Source organism: Toxorhynchites rutilus, chromosome 2 (genome assembly GCF_029784135.1).
Source record: "Toxorhynchites rutilus septentrionalis strain SRP chromosome 2, ASM2978413v1, whole genome shotgun sequence".
NCBI lineage: Eukaryota > Metazoa > Arthropoda > Insecta > Diptera > Culicidae > Toxorhynchites > Toxorhynchites rutilus.
Genome location: NC_073745.1, coordinates 270,838,484 through 270,860,319, shown reverse-complemented (window position 1 = coordinate 270,860,319; position 21,836 = coordinate 270,838,484). Strand labels below are relative to the sequence as shown.

At 40.1% G+C, this 21,836-nt stretch overlaps 1 protein-coding gene across 1 annotated transcript; it reads left to right on the top strand.

Annotated features, from left to right (window-relative positions):
• Positions 1 to 18,543: 18,543 nt before the first annotated feature.
• Positions 18,544 to 20,887, top strand: LOC129767507 (leucine-rich repeat-containing protein 49-like). The gene is made up of 2 exons (XM_055768487.1): positions 18,544 to 18,792; positions 18,868 to 20,887. Exons 1-2 carry the CDS (start codon positions 18,779 to 18,781, stop codon positions 20,261 to 20,263), a joined length of 1,410 nt encoding a protein of 469 aa, XP_055624462.1. The 5' UTR covers positions 18,544 to 18,778; the 3' UTR covers positions 20,264 to 20,887.
• The last annotated feature ends 949 nt before the right edge of the window (positions 20,888 to 21,836 follow it).

Genomic DNA, 21,836 nt, shown 5'->3' with positions numbered 1-21,836 from the left:
CCGATGCAGCAGACCGAAAATGTGAGCGGTAAGGGACTGGAATTACCGTCACATGATGATTGTTGCGTGGACATAGTAGCTAGAATAACACACCAAAATGGTCAGTTGAGGGGCCTTGAGTTATGAGCTCATGATCGTTCGCTTAGTAGCGGACACGCAACCAATTAAGCTACGAAGACCCGAAGTTGTTAGTTGACTTTTGTTGACTTTTGTTATAATTCATTTGCCGGGCAGAGCTCATGTAAATTCAGGAGTGCTTTCGGGTTTTATTAACAGTGGTTGGTGACTTTCCGATAGATCATTCAGTTTTCACGAATTCTTGCATTATTTCCGGATTGAAACTGGCGTCACAGTATAACACATTGTGGATTATTTATTTGGGAATGATGTTTTAAGAGCATTGGAGATGTAATTTTGCTAAGAAACACAGGCATCTACTTGATATATTCGATAAGTTGTATAAATTGACATAAATTGACTCTTGGTGACCCTTGGTGTAGCCCTACGTATCTCCGAATATGTCCCCGACATTACCCCTCGTCTTTTATTATATACTAGCTGACCCGGAAAACTTCGTCATGCCCTAAATTTATTTTTCGTTATCACATTCACGTGATAACATATTAAACGCACGTTCATGGCTTCAATCGCAGAACTGCTTATTGATTGATCTTCTAATCTACTCTTTAAAATTTCCTTTTACTATAAAATTCCTAGTATTACTATACCAAAACTCGTAATTATAATATCAGATTATATTCAAATAACCTGTTTCTCCGTTACATCACATAAATGTTTGGTACAGAAAATATGATGAAATAAAGACAGTCCTAAATCGGAAAATTCCTTTCTCGAGTTTCGCTGTTATCAAAACATTCGGCGATCCATTTTTATTCATATGGATTGAAGAAGATATAGGAGTGCGTTTTATAACATTACAATCCATTTCCACTTTCGAACAAAGATCAATTTCGTTAGTGTGTCGAACCACCATAGAAACATTTATTGCTCCCTAAATCCTCCAATTCTAAATCCTGCAAATTTTAGTTCAATTTACTTGATTAGTTCTCGAGTTATGCACACCCCCCCGCTTCTCCCTCCTCTAAAACCTTCATATGCCAAATGTGGTTCCGTTTGCTTGATCGATTCTCGAGTAATGAAGCCCCCCACACCATAGGAAGGGGGAGTAGTGTCCAACCACAATAGAAACAATTATTATTGCCCCCTAGAATCTCCATATACCAAATTTGGTTGCATTTGCTTGATTAGTTCTTGAGTTATGCAGAAATTTGTGTTTCATTTGTATGGCAGCCCCCCATTAGAAAGTGGGAAGGAGTATCGAACCACCATAGAAACGTTTATCGATCCCTAAAACCTCTATATTCCAAGTTGCTTCCATTTGCTTGATTAGTTCTCAAGTTATTCAGCAAAAACAAAACCCCCCCCCCCCCTCCCCTTTTGAGAGAGGGAAGGATTGTCAAACTACCATACAAACAATTATTGCCTCCTCAATCCTCCACATGCCAAATTTGTTCCCGTTTTCATGAGTTATACAAATTTTTTTGACGTAGGACTACGTCTTTCATTTCTATACCGGGGTGTAAAACCAAAGTTTCGAGAACGAAAGCGTTACGCTGGAGACCGAGATTTTGAGCGTTAATAGCTCTTAAACAACTGAACGAAATGGTATGATAAACACTTCATTTGAAAGATAAAATGTCTACGCGTCATATACTTGTTACTTTTTCATCCAAAAACTTGTTTCAATAGTCTTAAAATTGCTTTCAAAACAGGCTATTGAAATCAAAAATCGGTATATAAGCGAGCGCCGCTCGTAAACCCACTCAGTTATGATTGAACAGCGATTGGAGCATGTTGTCGCTGTTGTTGTGAAGCTAATTTCGTTTATCATGAATGCGCTGATGAACGGTGTCACCAAGAGCCTGTTTGTGCACCTAAGGCCAAAAGGGAATCCATCAGGAGGAGAGTGATGCCACGGTTCCGCTTGAAACATCGGAGCAGCCGCCACACACACACACACATACACGCGCGGAATTCTCGTTGCTATCATCGTTGCTGAAAAATAATCTGCCAGTTCCCCTGGGAATTGAAAAATACATTCATGCGAAATAGTTTATTTTAATGTTTTCTATCCATATAACACTGCAACCAAATACATTTGGTTTTGTTATTTTTCAATCAATCGCAATTAACAGGAAAGCTTGTGAATATTTTTTTCCCCATCAGTGGAAATTTTCGTATCCAATATTGGATGCATAACATGAAAAACGGAAAATGTTTCACATCGCGAAAATCAAGTCATTTTCGAGCGATTATTTGCTTTCTACTCATATAATGCTTCGACCAAATACATTTCGTTTTGGATTTTTTCAATCAAGTGCGATCAACGTAAGACCACGTCTTTCGGCAATTTATTAGAGGTGCAATGAATCTTTAGGAATTCCCGCTCTACGCGCGCACTGGCAAACAATGTTTACTCAACAATTTCTCAAACTAGAAATGGGTGTTGTGAGAGAGGATTAGCGAACGCGAAAACGACAAACGGGAGAAAGATACGTTTGGAGGTTGAAGGAAATTGGCAGAAAACTTCTTCATTCTATCATTCAAATAATGTGATTCATACCACATCGTTTTGCCAGAAAGAGATTATTAATGCTCAAAGGAGGAATCGAGTCCGAGGAAATTACCCAGCGCAAATTAGAGTCGACTATCGATTGCGGCATTCGTACACAAATAATTTTATAATGCAGTTTCACCAAAGTGATTTCTTCGGATATATTCACTACATCATGTCATGTATTTCATATTCTTCATAAGGAAATCCATATCCATGGCACCTATCGGTAACGAATTATTATCGAAACCACGATTTTCGCTAAATGCTCCTTTCAGTTCGGCCTGTAAAAAACTTTTCTGTACTCTAATCCATCAAATTTGGAGCCCTGAAAAGGGCCGTTGATTATATGCTAAGCTAATATAGCACGCTCTCCTCGGATACGATGGGCCAGCTGGATGTCCTAGGGCATGATGTGACGCGTTTTGCATGGATAGCACACAAATTGGTATCTTCGAATAAGCCTCCTGCAGCGTCATAACCGCGGAACTTTGGAAGCGCAAGTCGGTTTTGAAGTCCTGAGCAATTCCACGAACCAAATGCTGCAAAGGTAGCTTGCGGATCAGCAATTCGGTCGATATCTGATAGCGACGAATTTCATGCGAAGTTCCCGGTCGATAGCGATGTGGCTTCTCCACCTATCCTGCTACTGGTGCGCTTATCCGAGCTGACTTCGTGTGCCTTACCACCGAATGACTAACGAGCTGTCTGCGAAAGACTAACGAGCTCGAGTCCTCACGGTGCGAGAGTAGAGTAAGAAATGAACGAAAGCAAAGGAAGCGTCATTTTATAAACCATAAAAGTATAGAATCTAAATCCCACCCTTATTATATTCGTGAGTATACAGTAAGCTTATACAATAAAGAGGGTGGGGTTTACATTCGATTCTTTTATGTTTTATAAAACGACACTTCCCTTGCTTTCGTTCATTTCTTACTCTACTCTCGCACCGTGAGGACTCGTTTCATCGGGACTAAGCAGACAGCTCGTTAGTCTTTCGGTGGTAAGGCACCACGAAAGCAGCTCGGATAAGAAGCGCATCAGCCGCAGGAAGCATGAAGAAGCCACATCGCTATCGACCGGGAACTTCGCATGAAATTCGTCGCTATCAGAAGTCGACCGAATTGCTGATCCGCAAGCTACCTTTGCAGCATTTGGTTCGTGGAATTGCTCAGGACTTCAAAACCGACTTGCGCTTCCAAAGTTCCGCGGTTATGACGCTGCAGGAGGCTTATTCGAAGATACCAATTTGTGTGTTATCCATGCAAAACGCGTCACATCATGCCCATCGTATCCGAGGAGAGCGTGCTATATTAGCTTAGCATATAATCAACAGCCCTTTCAGGGCTCCAAATTTGATGGATTAGAGTTCAGAAAAGTTTTTTACAGGCCGAACTGAAAGGAGCATTTAGCGAAAATCGTGGTGTCGATGATAATTCGATACCGATAGGTGCCATGGATATGGATTTCATAATGAAAAATATGAAATATATGACATGATGTAGTGAATATATCCCCATATCGAAGAAATCACTTTGATGAAACTGTTTACCGTTTGTCGTTTTTAATTGTTGGGAATGGGCATTATTTCTGCTGACTAAATTCCAAGAAAAAAACCATTCCTTCTTAAAGCGTGATTCATTCTGCTTCGGATCAACGGAACAGTATGATAATCATTTCATACAAAAGATAAAATGTCCAAGAGTTATATGATTGCTATTTATTGAGTCGAAAAATTGTTTCAATAGCTTAATGATAGCTTAATGAAAACAGGTTATTGAAATCATTCGTAGCGTAGCGCGCCCACTTGGAAACCCATTAATCTTATTGGAATGTGAGATGGGGAAGCTCATACTTACGTCTATGCATTATGCTGTACACTACAGACTTTTTTTCTCCGTACTGATTAAGAAGCCGACCGAACTATCGGTCGACAAGTCAGTCTGCAGTCGGCGGGGGTTCTTAATTTCGTTTTTGCAGGCCGAACCGAAAAAAAATTCAGTCGAGTTAACTCTTTTTTACAGTAATGCTTTTGAATCCGGACACTTTGCATTACATTCAATATCATACCACAGCCATAACATTTTTTTCATGTTGAATTTATGCGATTAATAGTTGCTAATATAGTTACTGATAGTTTCTTGATAGTTACTTATCAATCGCATTAATTCAACATGCAGAAAATGTTGTGGCTGCGGTATGGTATTAAATGTAACGCAAAGTGTCCGGATTCAAATACATTACTGTATACTTACTTCGATGTTATTCGTTTCTCTCTCAGGGTAAGCAACGAATATAATAAGGGTGGGGTTTAGATTCTATACTTTTATGGTTTATAAAATGACGCTTCCTTTGCTTTCGTTCATTTCTTACTCTACTCTTGCACCGTGAGGACTCGAGCTCGTTAGTCTTTCGGTGGTAAGGCACATGAAAGCAGCTCGGATAAGCGCACCAGCAGCAGGATAGGTGAAGAAGCCACATCGCTATCGACCGGGAACTTTGCGTGAAATTCATCGCTATCGGAAGTCGACCGAATTGCTGATCCGCAAGCTACCTTTGCAGCTTTTGGATCGTGGAATTGCTCAGGACTTCAAAACCGACTTGCGCTTCCAAAGTTCCGCGGTTATGACGCTGCAGGAGGCTTATTCGAAGATACAAATTTGTGTGCTATCCACGCAAAACGCGTCACATCATGCCCAAGGACATTCAGCTGGCCCATCGAATCCAAGGAGAGGGTGCTATATTAGCTTAGCATATAATCATCGGCCCTTTTCAGGGCTCCAAATTTGATGGATTAGAGTTTAGAAAAGTTTTTTGCAGGCAAAACTGAAACGAGAATTTTCGTTTGGATGCCATACAGCATCGAGAAAATTCCGGAAAGATCTAATCGTTGCTGAAAAATAATCTGCCAGTTCCCTGGGAATTGAAGAATACATCCATGCGAAAGAGTTTATTTTAATGTTTTCTAATTATATGGCGAACACAGCGACCAAATACATTTGATTTCGTAATTTTTCAATCAAGTGTAATTAGCTGGAAAGCTTCTGAAGATTATTCTTTCCCATCAGTAGGATATTTTCGTATCCAATATTGGATGCATAACATGAAAAACGGAAAATGTTTCGTATCGCGAAAATTATAGAATTTTCAATCGATTATTGCTCAGTCGCCGAAATTTTCATACTCAGAGAGTTCATTCTCCTCTAGTTTGCCTTCCAAATTGCCATCGTAAACCACACCTTCTCTCGATTCAATCACGCACGAAAAGCATACTGAAATGATATTCTGGTGGTGAAACCGATTCATTTTTCGTGAGGCGTAGTGCACAAATTACGTAACGTGATAAGGGGGGAGGGGGTAGATGTTGCGTTACTTTCTGTTTATTAGAGATAGGAAATTGCGTTACGAAAGGGGGGGGAGAGGTGGTTCAAAATTCGGATTTTTAGCGTTACGTAATTTGTGTACGACGCCTGAGGACATCGACAAGACAACATCGTTACTGAACGAGCTGAACGGCGAGGGATCGAGGGATTCATTACCTGGCCTGACCTGACCTGAAATGCAATCAGTTTGTTTTAACTGTGAGGGAGCGCAGAAAAGCCGATGCTGATACTCTCGTGACCAAGAGAGTATCAGCATCGAAATACGGTTCCTCGGGAAGACATAGAAGCAGCCGCCACACACACACATACACGCGCGCAACTCTTTTCGTTTGCTGGTTATCGAGAGGAAACCTGGAAAGAAATGATCGTTGCTGAAAAATAATCTGCCAGTTCCCCTTGGAATTGAAAATTACATTCAAGCGAGTTTATTTTAATGTTTTCTATCCATATAATACATCGACCACATACAGTTGGTTTTGTGATTTGTCAATCAAGTGCAGTTAGCAGGAAAGCTTCTGAAGATTATTCTTCAGAACAAGGTTTTTTGTATCCAATATTGGATGCATAAAACCTTGAGTCTCCAACGTAACACTCTCGTTTTTGAAGTCAACCAAATATTTATTTATTCATTCATTCAGGATGGATTTAGATTCAACTTCAAACAAATGATCTCTAAATCAACGATAGTCCTACGTCACCCTTGCGGTTATACCATAGATATAACCCACTTCCTGTTTTTTCATTTGTGTTGCAGCCCCCACTATTCCTATTCTCTAGATCCCTAGAGGAGGGAAGGGGTATCTTACCACCGTAGAAACATTTATTGCTCCCTAAAACTTCCACATGCCAAATTTTGATCCGTTTGCAACTCATGTTTCCCAAACCTTTGATGCAGGTTCTTGCAATTCTCAATCTGTTTTTCTACCTAATTGGCCAAATATTTTACAAAAAAGTGTTTTTGAATGTTTTTTACTAAAATTAAAACAGATCGAAAAGTACAACTTTTTTTTGACGTAGGACTACGTCTAACCGGAAGGGTGAAATGAAAATCTAGGCACTGAACAAGTAGGAAAAAATGCAAGATTTGGAACGCTTATAACTCGAGCATTTCTCAATAGATCGCAAAGGTGTTTGCATCAATTGATAGGAAATATATCTACGCATCTATCATAACGAATAACATTTAATTTTTCTTGAGATAAACAATTGAATAATTGTGAAATATCAAGCATTGTCCAAATTCACTATGTGCCCATTTTTGATTGGTCCATTTTGTGCTCCTCAAATCGTACCGACCAAAACGGGCAACCAGAGCAGCAGCGAAATACAATGAAGCACGATTGGAAAGGAAAAAGAAAAAGATGAACGAAACATTGGTCGCAGTCTCACACATGCGTAATTCTCGAGCCAGCCAGTCAGCTTAAAAATCCCCGCTCCGCTGCCGTAACGATCATTCTCATCCAAACCGTACACCACATCGTTTCGCATCACATCACATCAACAAACTAACACAAGCAGCTATGTCTGGACATGGCAAAGTGAAGGGAAAGGCAAAATCCTGCTCGAACCGTGTTGGACTGCAGTTTCCCGTAGGTGTATCCGCCAATTGCTCCGCAAGGGTAGCTAGGCCGAGCGCGTTATTACCAGTGCACCAGTCCACCTAGCCGCCGTTATAGAGTTTCGGCTGCCGAAGTGATAGAGTTGGCTGGCAAAAATGCTCACGCTTTGGTTCGGTGGACATCAAGACAACAACAGGCAGACGCAAACGCAATAGCAAAACGGCAGCAGGTAGCAGAAGAAAAAAGTTTGTTCTTTATACAAACTGCTTTGGTGGCAAATCCAGAACAAGGCGGCATCGAGGGCGTTCGAAATGGTTTTTTTTCAAAACCACGCTTTCTAAAACAATATCCAAAATAATAAAAAAACACAAATTGATTTTTTCATAATCCTGTTTTCCAGGATATGATGAGTATGAGAATTTGGCAGTTGTTCTGAGCTTATTGATGGTTGGGGACTTTCCCGATTATTTAATATCCACCAATTCTTAAATTGTTTCCAGATTGAAAGTACAGTAATTTACATTTAGTTCGACATTTAGCTAATTGGACGGTCATGTAATGCGACATGTTTAGTTGGACATTTTTGTAAACATAGAATTCGGGGTCCAAATTATGACCCCACATTGAAAGTCGACACTGTACCACTGTCATTGCAAATGTTCAATTACAGGTTAAAATCGCCTCCAATGCGACACTGAGCGGTGCTTCGGCACGTCGCATTAAATATAATTTACTGTACAACATGTCACAAGCTGGATGGGAAGAAATTTTCCAACTGTGAAATCTGTGGCGAGTGGTAAACGCAATCGCTAAACAGGAAGGTTTAGCCGAACAAGATAGGGATATCGAGTAATAACAGAACAATAAACTCTTTAGATTAAAGATAATTTTGTGATCCTGAAAAGGACCCTTTTTAGCCTGCATGTGAATCCAACGAGCGAACAAATCGTGATGAATGTATTTTTTTGCCATAGCTGCCTTTTAACGCTCATTCGTTCGTCTCGTTGGACTCGCCCCTTTGGCTGTGTCTGCCGATTTGTCTCTATCCTGTGAGCGTGTACCGCTAAAGTACAAAACGCGCGGATCCGCTGAAAAATATATCATTCTTTTTCAAACCGTAAATCAGTGTGGTTGTAGTGTGGCATCGTTTCACATCACAATATACCTAATAGCGGTTATAGAAATTCGGCCGCCGGAGTGCTCGAGTTGGCTTGCAAAGCTGCTCACGACAATAAGAAAACCCGCCTACAGAACAGAGCACATTCGGTTCGGTGGCAACAACTAGTTTCAGCGAGTGGCAAACGCAATCGCAAAACGGCAGCAGGTAGAAGAAGGAAAAAGTTTGTTTATACAGACTGCTTTGGTGGCAAAACCAAACCAGCTAAAATTACATCCTCACGCGGACTCATGTATGATTTTCGGTTTTTGTTTCCCTTTTCCACTTCTGATCAGTATTCATTGCCATAGGGTGGCTTAAATATTGTAGAATAACATGTAGAAGGTGTTCTCATTAACAGCAATCGGAAATTCAAAATGTAACTATACAATTCAACCTATACAATCCATCCATACTACCCCCACTGTCCATATTACCCGCGGTTCCCCTACACATGAAACTATACGCAATAAATTCGAATAACTAAACTAAAGATAACTAAACCATAGTGTATATCCAATAAGAATTTTTTCATTTCATCCATGTGAAAAACACGAACAGATTATAAAAACGAACATTACAATTTACTGTGGTATGAAACTGTAACATTCACTCCTTCTTCTTTTTCGGTTGTATTTAAGAAGCTTGAAGATTTGCAAATAAGGTCATCAATATCAATCGTTTCGCGCAAATCCAGTAACAGGTAAAACCCCTCCGTTGATGAATGCCTTCAGTGCGTGATGGATCACGAACGAATAAAGTGTATGTGTAGCGCACTGTAGCGCAACGTCCCGTCACCGTTCCGTCAACTATTCTCTTGGACTTATTTTGCCGACGTCAAAGTTGCCGTTGCTAGTGTATGTGAATGCGGCCATACGATTTCCATGGGAGAATTTTTGACATTTCATTCGTTTACGTTGAGTTCACGGTGACGGAACGTTGTATGTGTAGCACACTTAAAAATGTTCGGGAATGTTTGTCGACAGTCAGGAAGCTTGGATCGTGGAAAATCGAAGAGCGGAAACCGCAGGGACGACAAAACAGAGGCCAGCGCTTTCAAACGGAATCCAAATCCGAGATGTCGCAAACAGGGGAGTGTTGTCTTCAAAGGGACATCGAGCTAAAAACGAGTCATACTGTCGACTCATAAGAAGGTATTGACTTCAAAAAATATGGAACAAGACAGTCAAAACATGATCCCGAAGCTGTACATGAAGAATCCTACGCCAAAAAATACCGCAAACAGCTTCTTCGGCTTGATATCCATACAGCAAATAGAAGAGAGAAGGTGACATACATTTTCAATCATAGGAAACTGTCGAACTACGATATTTTCAATGCAATTGAGCCGCCAGTCAGGAAATTTACGTAAGCGAATGTCTGGAGCAACATGTAACAACAAAGACAAAAATCCTCCCAACACGCTAGAGCAACGCCTAATCGAGAAATATTGGGTCATCGTCAAGCGAAACTTTAAGAAGACTCAAAAAAATTGTTGGAAGTGAGAAGCAGTTTAATGTAAACTGGTGTTCTGTGGTGAACAAGAATCTGATGGCAGGAGCTGAACGAAAGACCCATCAATTCGGATTCGGTCAGCTAAAGCTTAGCTGAATATTTTTCTGCATTTAATACTAATTAAAATTCGAAAAGGAAAATAGCTGGATTTTTGGAACATTTTATGTATTTTACCAGTTTACACGCATTTTTCTTTGGTCGAATTCTGATTGTAGCACTCTTTAGGGCTATACCCATAAGGGAAGGTGTAATACTTATCAAACTTTTCATTTATTATATTTCTCGGTCGATTAAATTGTGACGAAACGGAAAACAATCATTCATCTGGTGATTTACCATACCAATGTGAATAACAATGATGGGAAAACCAGAGTGCATAAAATACAACGACATATCATTGATCCGGTCCAAATTGTTACGGATGTCTAGCAAACGGAAGGCTTCGACTTTATCAGGAAACCAAAGATACGCTGATAGATAAAGATTGCAAGTGCATTGGGTGTGTGTAATATCTTTGACTCTGTCTCTTGAAATCCGCGAGAAATGACAATCATCCGAATGCTTATCAGACCAGTCGTTATTATATTTGAGGTAAGTATTGTTTATGAATGAGAAATACGTGTAGATCCATTCCATTGACGAAGGCGATAGCGTAACAACATTAATATTATCGGTAATTAAAAGTACACTGATTGCCAGATCAATTTTTCTCTGTATTTCTCGCAATGTGATTTGCAATACGATTTTGTATTTTATCAAATGAAACCATCTCAATAGTTTGCATTTGTCAAACGCTCGATTTCTCAACACGAAATGCTTGTATCAAATACAGTGGTACTAACTAGTTCAAGATCGACACAACTGAAAACAGCTGGTTAACAACGAACGAAAATCCCATTCAATAAAGATCAGTCTACTGGTGCTAATCGACGCTCAGCTGCTTCGTTGATAACTAATGAATCGGTTTTAAAATGTTTAATATCTTCTGCTTCGACATGTTGGGGCAAGTTTGTATTTTTGTTTCAACGTTGAGTATTGGCGAGAGCTGTTGAGAACCGGGATTATTATTATTTGATAATTTTGTCAAGAATTTATATTATTTCTGAATAAAATGACACTGGTTGTAAATTCAATAGTTTACCAGCCACAGTTTACCAGGATGGATAACTCCTTGCATGATATCACGCGCCCTGTGGATGCTTTTATTTCGGCGACACAGTGAGTTTTTTTCATCATGTTTTTTTTTTTTGAATGTACACAGTAAGATGGCCAGGCAAGCTGGCGCGCTAATCAAATTATATGGTATGTATTAAAAGTCATGCATTGGAATCAAGAGGCTCACGAGTTCGTTCTTGCTACTGAACTAATTTATCCAGGTTATTTTAAACGATGACCAGATCCTAATAGTTTTGTTCAAAATGTATTTTATTAGGATATAATCTTTATCATACAAAAAATACTGAATAAATAATTTAGCGGAAGAAATTTTGGAATACATGCGACTCATCGCAATCACTCTTACTTGATTGAATAATACTAAAACCGAATGTACATTTAGGAAACGAGGATAGTAACATGCGGTATAAACCATAGAACATGACTATTTATTAGGGTGCCAATGAAAATGGTCATCTCTAATTTCAAAAAGTTACCTCTAAAAAAATTTTCACCACCTCGAAAAAACACCCTATGCCAAATATTAGCTCAATCGGACTTAAGGGAGAGTGGCGCAAAGCGGTCAAAGTTTGAGTTTTTTGAAAATCAAAAAAAATCGAAAGCCGAATCGTTTTTTGAAATTAGGATTTTCGAAAGAATAATTTTGATGCCAAGTGTTTTAAAATGCATGAAACGTCGTAATCTAGTGTCATCTCGAAATATTTTTTTTTTTTAAATCGACACTCTGGGACTTAGTTTTTTTTTCGGAATGCGAAACGAAACGTATGATTTTGGGTACCAATAAAAATATTGTTGAAATGTTGATTTGTCCGATAATATACTATTTGCAAAATATTAGTTCATTCGAACTTCATTTATTAGTGTCGCAGACGTTCAAATTTGAGTTTTTTTGAAAAACGAAAAATCACCGAAAATCGGGGTTTTCAAAAAAAAAATGTTGGTGCCAAATGTTCTAAAATTTCATTACTCGTCGAGATTTACTGTTATCTCGAAAAAAAAATTGTAAAAAAATTTTTTTTTGGCGCTTGGTCGTTTTTCCGTCTAATAAATGAAGTTCGAATGAGCTAATATTTTGCATAGGGTATACTATCGTGCAAATCAACATTTCGCAACAAGTTCCGAATGAATCATATGTTTCGTCTCGTACTCCGAAAAAAAAGGAAAAAGTCTCAGAGTGTCGATTTTCTTTGGGTGATTTTTCGATTTTCAAAAAACTCAAACTTTGACCGCTTTGCGCCACTCTCCCTTAAGTCAGATTGAGCTGATATTTGGTATAAGGTGTTTTTTCGAGGTGGTAAACATTTTGTATAGGGTAACTTTTTGAAATTTTAGGGTCGATTTTTCCCATACATTCATTGGCACCCTACTATCTATGCTAGTTGATACACAAACATATAACGTGGATCTGTCCTGAATGTAGACTCGATAGCAGGGGATAGGGGTAGGAGAATGGTTTTAGATTACTATAGAGAAGGTAATATATCTCTAGAGTTCTAACGCCGAGGTAACATTGGCTCGGAGTACACATTAAAATTTGATTGTACGATAACTGACGAAGAGAAACAAACAATTTTGTTCGATAAAAGCTGACGAATTCGAACGGGGGGGAAGCAATGAAATCACACCAATATCTACAATTCAATGTGGTTGCTTACTTTCACTATTGCATACAATTCGTACGACCACATTTCCGCATCCAATGTCATCTCCGCCTAAGAGTCCAAAAACATTTCGGGAATATCTATACATATAAAAATTGATTTCTGTCTATCTGTCTGTCAGTCTGATTCTTTTGGACTCGGAAATTACTGGACCGATCGACATGAAAATTGGTATGTAGGGGTTTTTGGGGCCGGGGAAGGTTTCTATGATAGTTCGAGACTCCTCCCCCTCTCTAAGGGGAGCTGCCATACAAATGACAAATGAAATATAAATTTCTGCATTACTCGAGAATTAATCAAGCGAACGAAACCAAATTTGGCATGTGGGAGTTTTAGAATGCAACAAATGTTTCTATGGCATTGATTGATCAACTAATCTAGTCTTTAAAATTATTTTTTACTGTAAAAGTTCAGTACTTCTACCAAAACTCGACATTATAATATCAGATTATTTTCAGACACAATTCTCGTGCAAGATTTTTCATCCACTTGCAAATAACATGTTTTTCCGTTACATGGAATAAATGTTTGATACAAAAAATATGATAAAATGAAGATAGCCCTTAATCGGACAATTCCTTCCTCGAGTTTTGCTCTTATCAACCCATTCGACGATCCATTTTCATTTATATAGATATAAGAAGCTATAGTAGTACGTTTTATCACATTGAAACCCATTTCCACTTTCGAACGAAGATTAATTTCGTTACCGCAACCATCAAATGGACTAACAAACATGTCAATATGTAATTGTAGAACACATGCGAATTGAATTTTTCGAATTTTCCACTTTTCATTCAGAGTTTTCCGAAAATTTTCAATTGTCATGTTCGGAATACGATTGGTTGAAATATGTGCATTATTTTTATGGGACCTCCTCTCCTTTCCAGAGGAGGAAGGGGTGTCATACCATTATACAAACATTTCTCGTACCCAAAAACCCTCACATCTCAAATTTCGTTTCATTTGCTCGATTAATTCTCGAGTAATGCAGAAATTTGTGTTTCATTTGTATGGCAGCTCCGAGAGGGGGTGGAGTATCTAACCACCATAGAATCATTTATTGCACCCATAAACCTCCACATGCCAAATTTAGTTTCATTTGTTTGATTAATTCTCGAGTAATGCAGAAATTTGTGTTTCATTTGTATGGCAGGGATGGATCTCGAACTATCATAAGAACCTTCCCCGACCCCAAAAACCCCGGCATACAGATTTTCATGTCGATCGGCTCAGTAGTTTCAGAGTCCATAAGAATCAGACAGACAGACAGCCAGAAATTCATTTTTATATTAGGCTGTCAAAAAAGTCCTGCGGTATTTCCGCGAGGTGTCGTTGTAAGCGCGTAGTTCTAGTTGTATTCATTGTATCGAGTCATACACAAACATATAACAAACATTGTTGGAAAGCTATTTTTGCGCGCTATAATATAGTTCTTGACAGTGTTTTGTTTGGTTAAGTCGTTCGTGAGTTATAGTGTCGCAAATATGGAGCAAAATAAACAGAAAATCCGACATATTTTACAGTACTACTATGACAAAGGCAAAAATGCATCTCAAGCTGCCAATAAAATTTGTGCAGTTTATGGACCCGATACAGTTTCCATTTCCACCGCACAACGATGGTTTCTACGTTTTCGTTCTGGTGTAGAGGTCGTCGAAGATGCGCCACGCTCCGGAAGGCCTGTCGTCGAAAATTGCGACAAAATCGCTGAATTAGCCGAGAAAGACCTGCATAGTAGCAGCCGTAGCATCGGCCAAGAGCTGGGGATAAGTCATCAAACCGTTATTAACCATTTGAAGAAGCTTGGATTCACAAAGAAGCTCGATGTATGGGTGCCACACACGTTGACGCAAAAAAACATCTTTGACCGTATCGACGCATGTGAATCGCTGCTGAATCGCAACAGAATCGACCCGTTTCTGAAGCGGATGGTGACTGGCGATGAAAAGTGGGTCACTTACGACAACGTGAAGCGCAAACGGTCGTGGTCGAAGCCCGCTGAAGCGGCTCAGACGGTGGCCAAGCCCTCATTAACGGCCAGGAAGGTTCTGCTGTGTGTTTGGTGGGATTGTCAAGGAATAATCTATTATGAGCTGCTTCCCTATGGCCAAACGCTCAATTCGGACCTGTACTGCCAACAACTGGACCGCTTGAAGGTAGCACTCATGAAGAACAGGCCATCTTTGATAAACAAAGGCCGCATTGTCTTCCATCAGGACAACGCCAGGCCACATACTTCTTTGGTGACGCGCCAGAAGCTCCGGGTGCTCGGATGGGAGGTTCTTTTGCATCCACCGTATAGTCCGGACCATGCACCAAGTGACTACCATCTGTTTTTGTCCATGGCGAACGAGCTAGGTAGTCAGAAGTTAGCCACAAAAGAGGCCTGTGAAAATTGGCTATCCGAGTTTTTTGCCAATAAGGAAGCGAGCTTCTATCGGATCGGGTCATACTATACGGCTATTTAAAGACGACAATCTGTGCTACAAGTGTCGTTTTGACAGCGTTGTGATTGTCCTTTTTAGTCTCAAGTTATTGCGCGTCAAAGATGGAGTCCACCAAGCAAGAAAATCGCCATATTTAACGTTTTTACTACCTGCGAGGTAAAACTGCAACGAAGGCGGCCGAAAAAAATCGTGTAGTTTATGGATACTGTAACGATTCGCACAGCACAGCGTTGGTTTGATCGATTTCGTTCTGGTGTAGTGGCTGTCGAAAATACGCCCCGTACTGGTAGGCCAATCGTCGTGGAAACCGATAAAATCGTTGAAATCATTCCAGTAGACCGGCATGTGAGCACTCGCTCGATTGGCCAGGAACTGGGTATAGACCATAAAACCGTTTGGAACCATTTGCAGAAGATTGGATTCCAAAAAAAAGCTGGATGTATGGGTGCCACACGAGTTGACGCAAAAAAATCTTTTAGACCGAATCAACATCTGCGATGCACTGCTGAAACGGAACGAACTCGACCCATTTTTGAAGAAGATGGTGACTGGTGATGAAAAGTGGATCACGTACGACAACCTAAAGTGATAAAGTCGTGGTCGAAGCGCGGTGAGCCGGCCTAAACCATCGCCAAGCCCGGATTGCCGGCCAGGAAGGTTTTGCTGTGTGTTTGGTGGGATTGGAAGGGAATCATCCACTATGAGCTGCTCAGCTATGGCCAGACTCTCAACTCGGTTCTCTACTGTGAGCAGCTTGACCGTTTGAAGCAGGCGATTGACCAAAAGGGGCCAGAAATGATCAGTAGGAATGGTGTTGTTTTCCACCAGGACAACGCTCGGCCTCACACATCTTTGATGACCCGCTAGAAGCTACGGGAGCTCGGATGGGATGTCCTATTGCACCCACCGTATAGTCCGGACCTGGCTCCAAGTGATTATCATCTCTTCCGGTCCATGCAAACGCTCTTGGTGATACGAAGTTGGCCTCAAAAGAGGCTTGCGAAAACTGGCTGTCTGAGTTTTTTGAAAATAGGGGGGAGGGGATAATGAAGTTGCCTTCTGAATGGCAACAAGTTTGCGAACAAAACGGCGCATATTTGACTTAAATTGGATAATTTAGAGTATGTTAAATAAAGCGTCAAATTTCGATCAGAAATACGACATTTCTTTTTCCCTATATATAGATTAGTTTTTGTGGAAGAAAATTTGCATACTGTATGTGTCCAGCATCTTTGGAAAAAATGCGAATGTGTCGAGAAAGCCGGACACTTGAAGGGGAAGATGGACACCTGGGGTGGGAATGATGGACACTAACTGAAAAGTTATATTCTGCAATTCATGTTGATGTACTCAATAAGTGAAGAACTTCGAATAGGCCTTATAAATGATTGAACAAAAAGGCTCGACTAAAATCACTTGCCTTGTATTTTTTTTTTTCATTTTTTCAAGTCTTAAATAGTTTCCGGCTTCCGGAATGATAGATCCAGATTACGTTTCAAAAACCGCTAAGCCAGCCATCTGAGTTGGTTTATTTCAACCACCTGAGCCATCTGAGATGGTGCATTGAACGAATGCTTCAGTCCGTTTTTTCGCCAGTTCGAAAGCCAATTTTCTGACTTGCGTCATGGACTTCCCATAGAATCCAGGTCGAGGAGATGTCGCATTAGCTCTTGTTCCCACTGCTGACTGAAAACTGTGGAAAGTGGTGCAAGTGCTGAGGTGAAAAATTTGAATTTTTGAGGTGCCGTATGAGTATTGTTCTTGGAATGTAGGAATTCAACACAGCCGTGTTCACGGAAGACCATTCCTTAACAGCTTTTCCAGCTTCTTCCATTCGATGATTCGTCCATAACTTCCGGTTGCTCTTGCAAACACAGTTGGCGGCCATCTGTTAAGATAAAGAAGAAGGAGATAATCAATTTGTTTTCAAAACAAAATGTTCGTCTTTCTCTTCGATGGAGTGTCCATCCTACCCGACGTGATGAGTATTTTTTTCATCAATATTTCTAGAGTAAAAAGAAGAAAAGAAAAACAAAAATTAAATAGAAAACTCACTGTTGATTCGACAAACTGAAAGAAAAGTGATGGTAAACATTCACATAAGGGAAAATTATTCGATCATAGTGAGAACAATTTAAACAGAGGTTGAATAATGTTTTTCTTAAAGATATCGTTGCTACATCAACTGGCGATGTAGTTGTTACTACCCACCACAGGCACTGTTCCAGACAAGGATAATACCGACGAGGCAAGGAAGAAATATTTTATTTTTTTTTATTTTGCACTGTAGTTTTAGCTAATTAGACTTAAGTTAATGATTATGTAGTTATAATATATTCAAATAGTTTTAAAATGTATTGATTGATCTCTTTATCCTCTTGAGCCTAATTAAATAAATAAAGGAAAAAAATAATGTTTTGTTAACAATAGAAAATTATTTAATGAAATGTATTTGTAAAGATCCCATGACTCATAATTTTGTTCATTCGATTTCTCTTAGGTATACAATGGCCATACGAAAGATGGTTAATTAACATGTTAACCGATGATCACCCACCTCGGAAAGTCGTGAATTTCACAATTTCGGTGTATATCGCACCTCTCCAGCGTCGAACATCATCCATTTTCGTTATGTTGCCGAGTGCACCAAAAACCCTATCCGTTCCATCCGGTTCTTACCCCCATACGACGATCCAAAACACCCACTCCGCACGACATGATGCTCAACAATCGAAGCTGCTCGCGAATAGCCTATCGCCGCATGATGCATGCCTTCGAGGGCAACGTCATCGATGTTTCCAGGCCTAGTTCAATGTCCATCTGTGCTCATCTCGGGCGCGCGGTTGCAATCCCAAGCATCATCCTCCCCAACACACAAAAACGCCGAAGCATCTCAGAGAATAAGCCCTCGCCCGGAGAGTGAGAAAGCAACGAGCATCCATCGTGTCCTGGTTCGAGCAAAACATTGCTCTGTTTTCCATTGATAACAGTTCTATAAAACATTAGAAGCGCCGCAGCAGCCAGTCAGTATAATCGCGAATCTTCAGCCGGTCTGAAAGAGTTCGTTAATTGGATCGAAATTCGTGCCTCGCTAAAAGTTAATAATTTCGGGGGCAAAAAAAATCTAAACATCTGATCAGCGCGTGTCATGTTATCCCGGGCTCTGGATTAGTCAGTAGGTGTTAATACATTTGTTCGTGGTGAAGAATTTAAGGGCAAACCAAATTTTGTTATTCTTTTAAAATGAACCGTAAAATGTAAGTTTGTTTTTGTTCATAAGGTGCCGAATTCCTGAAGACACTAATGAATTATTATTGTTTCGTGCGTTGCAGTGTTCTTGCTGGTGTTGGTCTTGTTAACTTGTTAGTCGCATGCGGAGGAGTGAATTACAACTGCACGTTAAATCCGGAGGGATTCTGTGTTTTCCAAGGAATTCGAATTGGCAGTGCCGATGAAGCAAATGCAGTGGATTTCTCGGCTCCGGGCTATGATATGAAAAAGATTAAATTCAGAGAATCTACCGTGATAGTACTACCGGACAAATTCTATTCAACGTTCCCGCAGATGCAGGAGCTACGCGTCTGGTGGCAGGGTCTTCACAGTATTTACATTCCATCGAATCTACTTCATTTGGACGCCGAAAAAAACCGCATCAACACAATCAGCTTCAATATGAGCGCGGTTCCGTTGCTCAAAAAACTCGAGCTGGGTCACAATAGGCTGAAAACTATCGAGAATATTTCGCACTTTGAAAATCTAGAAATTCTGGACCTGTCCCACAACGATCTGCGATCGATTGATCTGTGTCTTTTTCAACGAATGAGAAAACTTCGCACTTTAGACCTGTCTGTGAATAACATGGCGATCCTGAAAAATTCTATGGAGGAAAAATTGGAATCTTTAACAGTATTATATTTGAACGACAATCGCCTTTCGTATCTGGATATCAACGTGTTGAAGCTTTTCCCAAACCTGGAGACACTGCATCTTTTCAACAATGGACTTATGTATATGGAATTTGAAAACATGCGTTCGATGTTCCATAAGATCAATATCGTACATATCTACGGGAATGATTGGAACTGTGAGAACCTTGCCGAGATGATACTTTACTTCAACAAAACCAACATCAAGGACTACAAACTGTACAATGCACTGAAGTGCAAAGAGCGCGTGATAAACGGAATCTGTTGCTCCGAGGGGAAGGCCCTCACCATTCTCAAGAAATCCAACCTCTACTTCTCCAGTTACGTTAACGAGCTGAACCTTCACTCGCAGCACATTATGCAGGAGATGAAGCAGTCCAAGCGGGAAATCCAGAAATTAATCGAACACGAAAACATGACGCAAGCTTCGCTGCGTGCATTCAGCGATGATATGAGTGCCATCCGAAGTCGGATCGAGAACATCACCCTACAAGGGATGGACAACCCGACGCCGACGTCTCGACAGAGGAAACATGAGAAGGTGGACAAACTGGTGCAGGAGATCTACAAGATAAAACAGGATTATCAGAGCCTCACCCGTGAGAACCAGATCTTCAAACAGCAGATTGAAGGCTACGAGAAGATGAAATCCGAAATGGATTCTATACGGGCGTATTCGGAGGAAATGAAGATTTTCATAAAGCAGCTCAAAGAAGAAAATTCTCTGCTCAAGGGTGAACTGTATCAACTGCATCATGACTTCAACGAGCTCAAAATTAGTAAAAGCGAAAAAGAAGTGTGACCATAGGGTTCAGGTCTCCAAACTAGTTGGAGGTTTTGGACTTTCCTTTGAACTGATTTCAACGTTTCAGTAACCGTGTTGAGAACTGCACGTTACAAAACGAATCGGTTCGTGTGTTTATTTCTTGGGTTAGATTTCAGTTAGATTGCTTTATTAGAAAGACAATTTCTGTCGGGCCCATAGATTGGGCAGAATTGTTTTAGTGTATCATTATTTGCTGGACAAAATATGGTTTATATCTGTTGAATTTTAGATAGTGACAAAGTCGACCTTCGTCACTGTAAGGGCGTTATACTGTAGCTCTAGTAAACATCGTCTGGGACGATAGGTTTTTTTGGTTCGGACTAAAGTGTTGAATACAGCTGAAAGCTGCTCTCCCAAGGGAACAAAATTTATCTCAAGAGAAAACAATGTCAGGAAGATTGATGCGACAAGATATGGCGGATGCCGCGTCCGGTTAGGTAGGCAAATGCACATTGCCAGGCATGTCAAAGACATAGACGAAAGATGAAAAGAAAACTGTAGAACAGCAGCTAGATGGCAGTCCAAAGAGTTTAATTGTAGCACCCAGTGTTCGATTTATTTGTAACTGGAAGTATACTTTACGTCATTGACGAAACGGGACTACAGTTGTTTGATTTTCAACCCAATCACAGTGCCTCTGATAGATGGTAGGTATGTCCGCCAGAGTATGTAAACACCGACGACTTATCATTTGCACGTGAATATCGCATGAAAGCTGATAACAGGGCAATGAGTTTGCATGATTGAAAATATTGAATGCAAATGAGATTTATTAATAATTCAGCGTTGGCGGAAGTTGTGCAATAACTGTCTGTTTTGGTAAGATTTTTGTTTCTGTTATACATGATTATACCTTATTTTATATATCACTCCCCATTCTGAGTCACAGTATAGGCTTAGCACTGACAGCGCTGGTGTCCACATCATTTCGAACCGTTGGAAGCTGATCCTGTGCTAACCGTGTCATTCCTTCTTTCCAGTGTGGAGCCGGCGACAACAAATCGTTTCACGATTTTGTGCCGTACATTCCAGCCTAACTTCAATTAAATTGTAACCAATGTAACACAACGCCTGGTTCGCTATTTATAATTCTTTCAGTTGTAAGCAGTACTTCATGGAATTCAACGACTTTAGAAAGGTGCTCATAATACAGAATTCCTTTTCAATCCCACACAGAGCAGATTCGTGCGAAGCGAAAAGAAATTCTTCTGGTTTCTTCGGGGCAAGACCAGCTAACACTGTTGTAAATGTTCCATTTATAATCCGTTACGATTTCCCTAAGAAGGAGTGTTTTCGTTGAGTTTGGGAAGCAAGTCGCAGATGGATCCATTAAATTTGCTGCGAATACACAAAACCAATTGCGAAGCAGTATTTTTTTATGATCAGCTCAAACTAGAAATTTTATTTTATTTAGATAAATTTTCAACAATTTTTATTTTAAGTATGCTTACAATGTTGATTACTTCTCAGTTCTCGTATTCATATCAATTTTTTGACGTAGAACTTTGACGAACGTCTTTCAGGAAGGGTGCCAAATCAGAAACAGGTC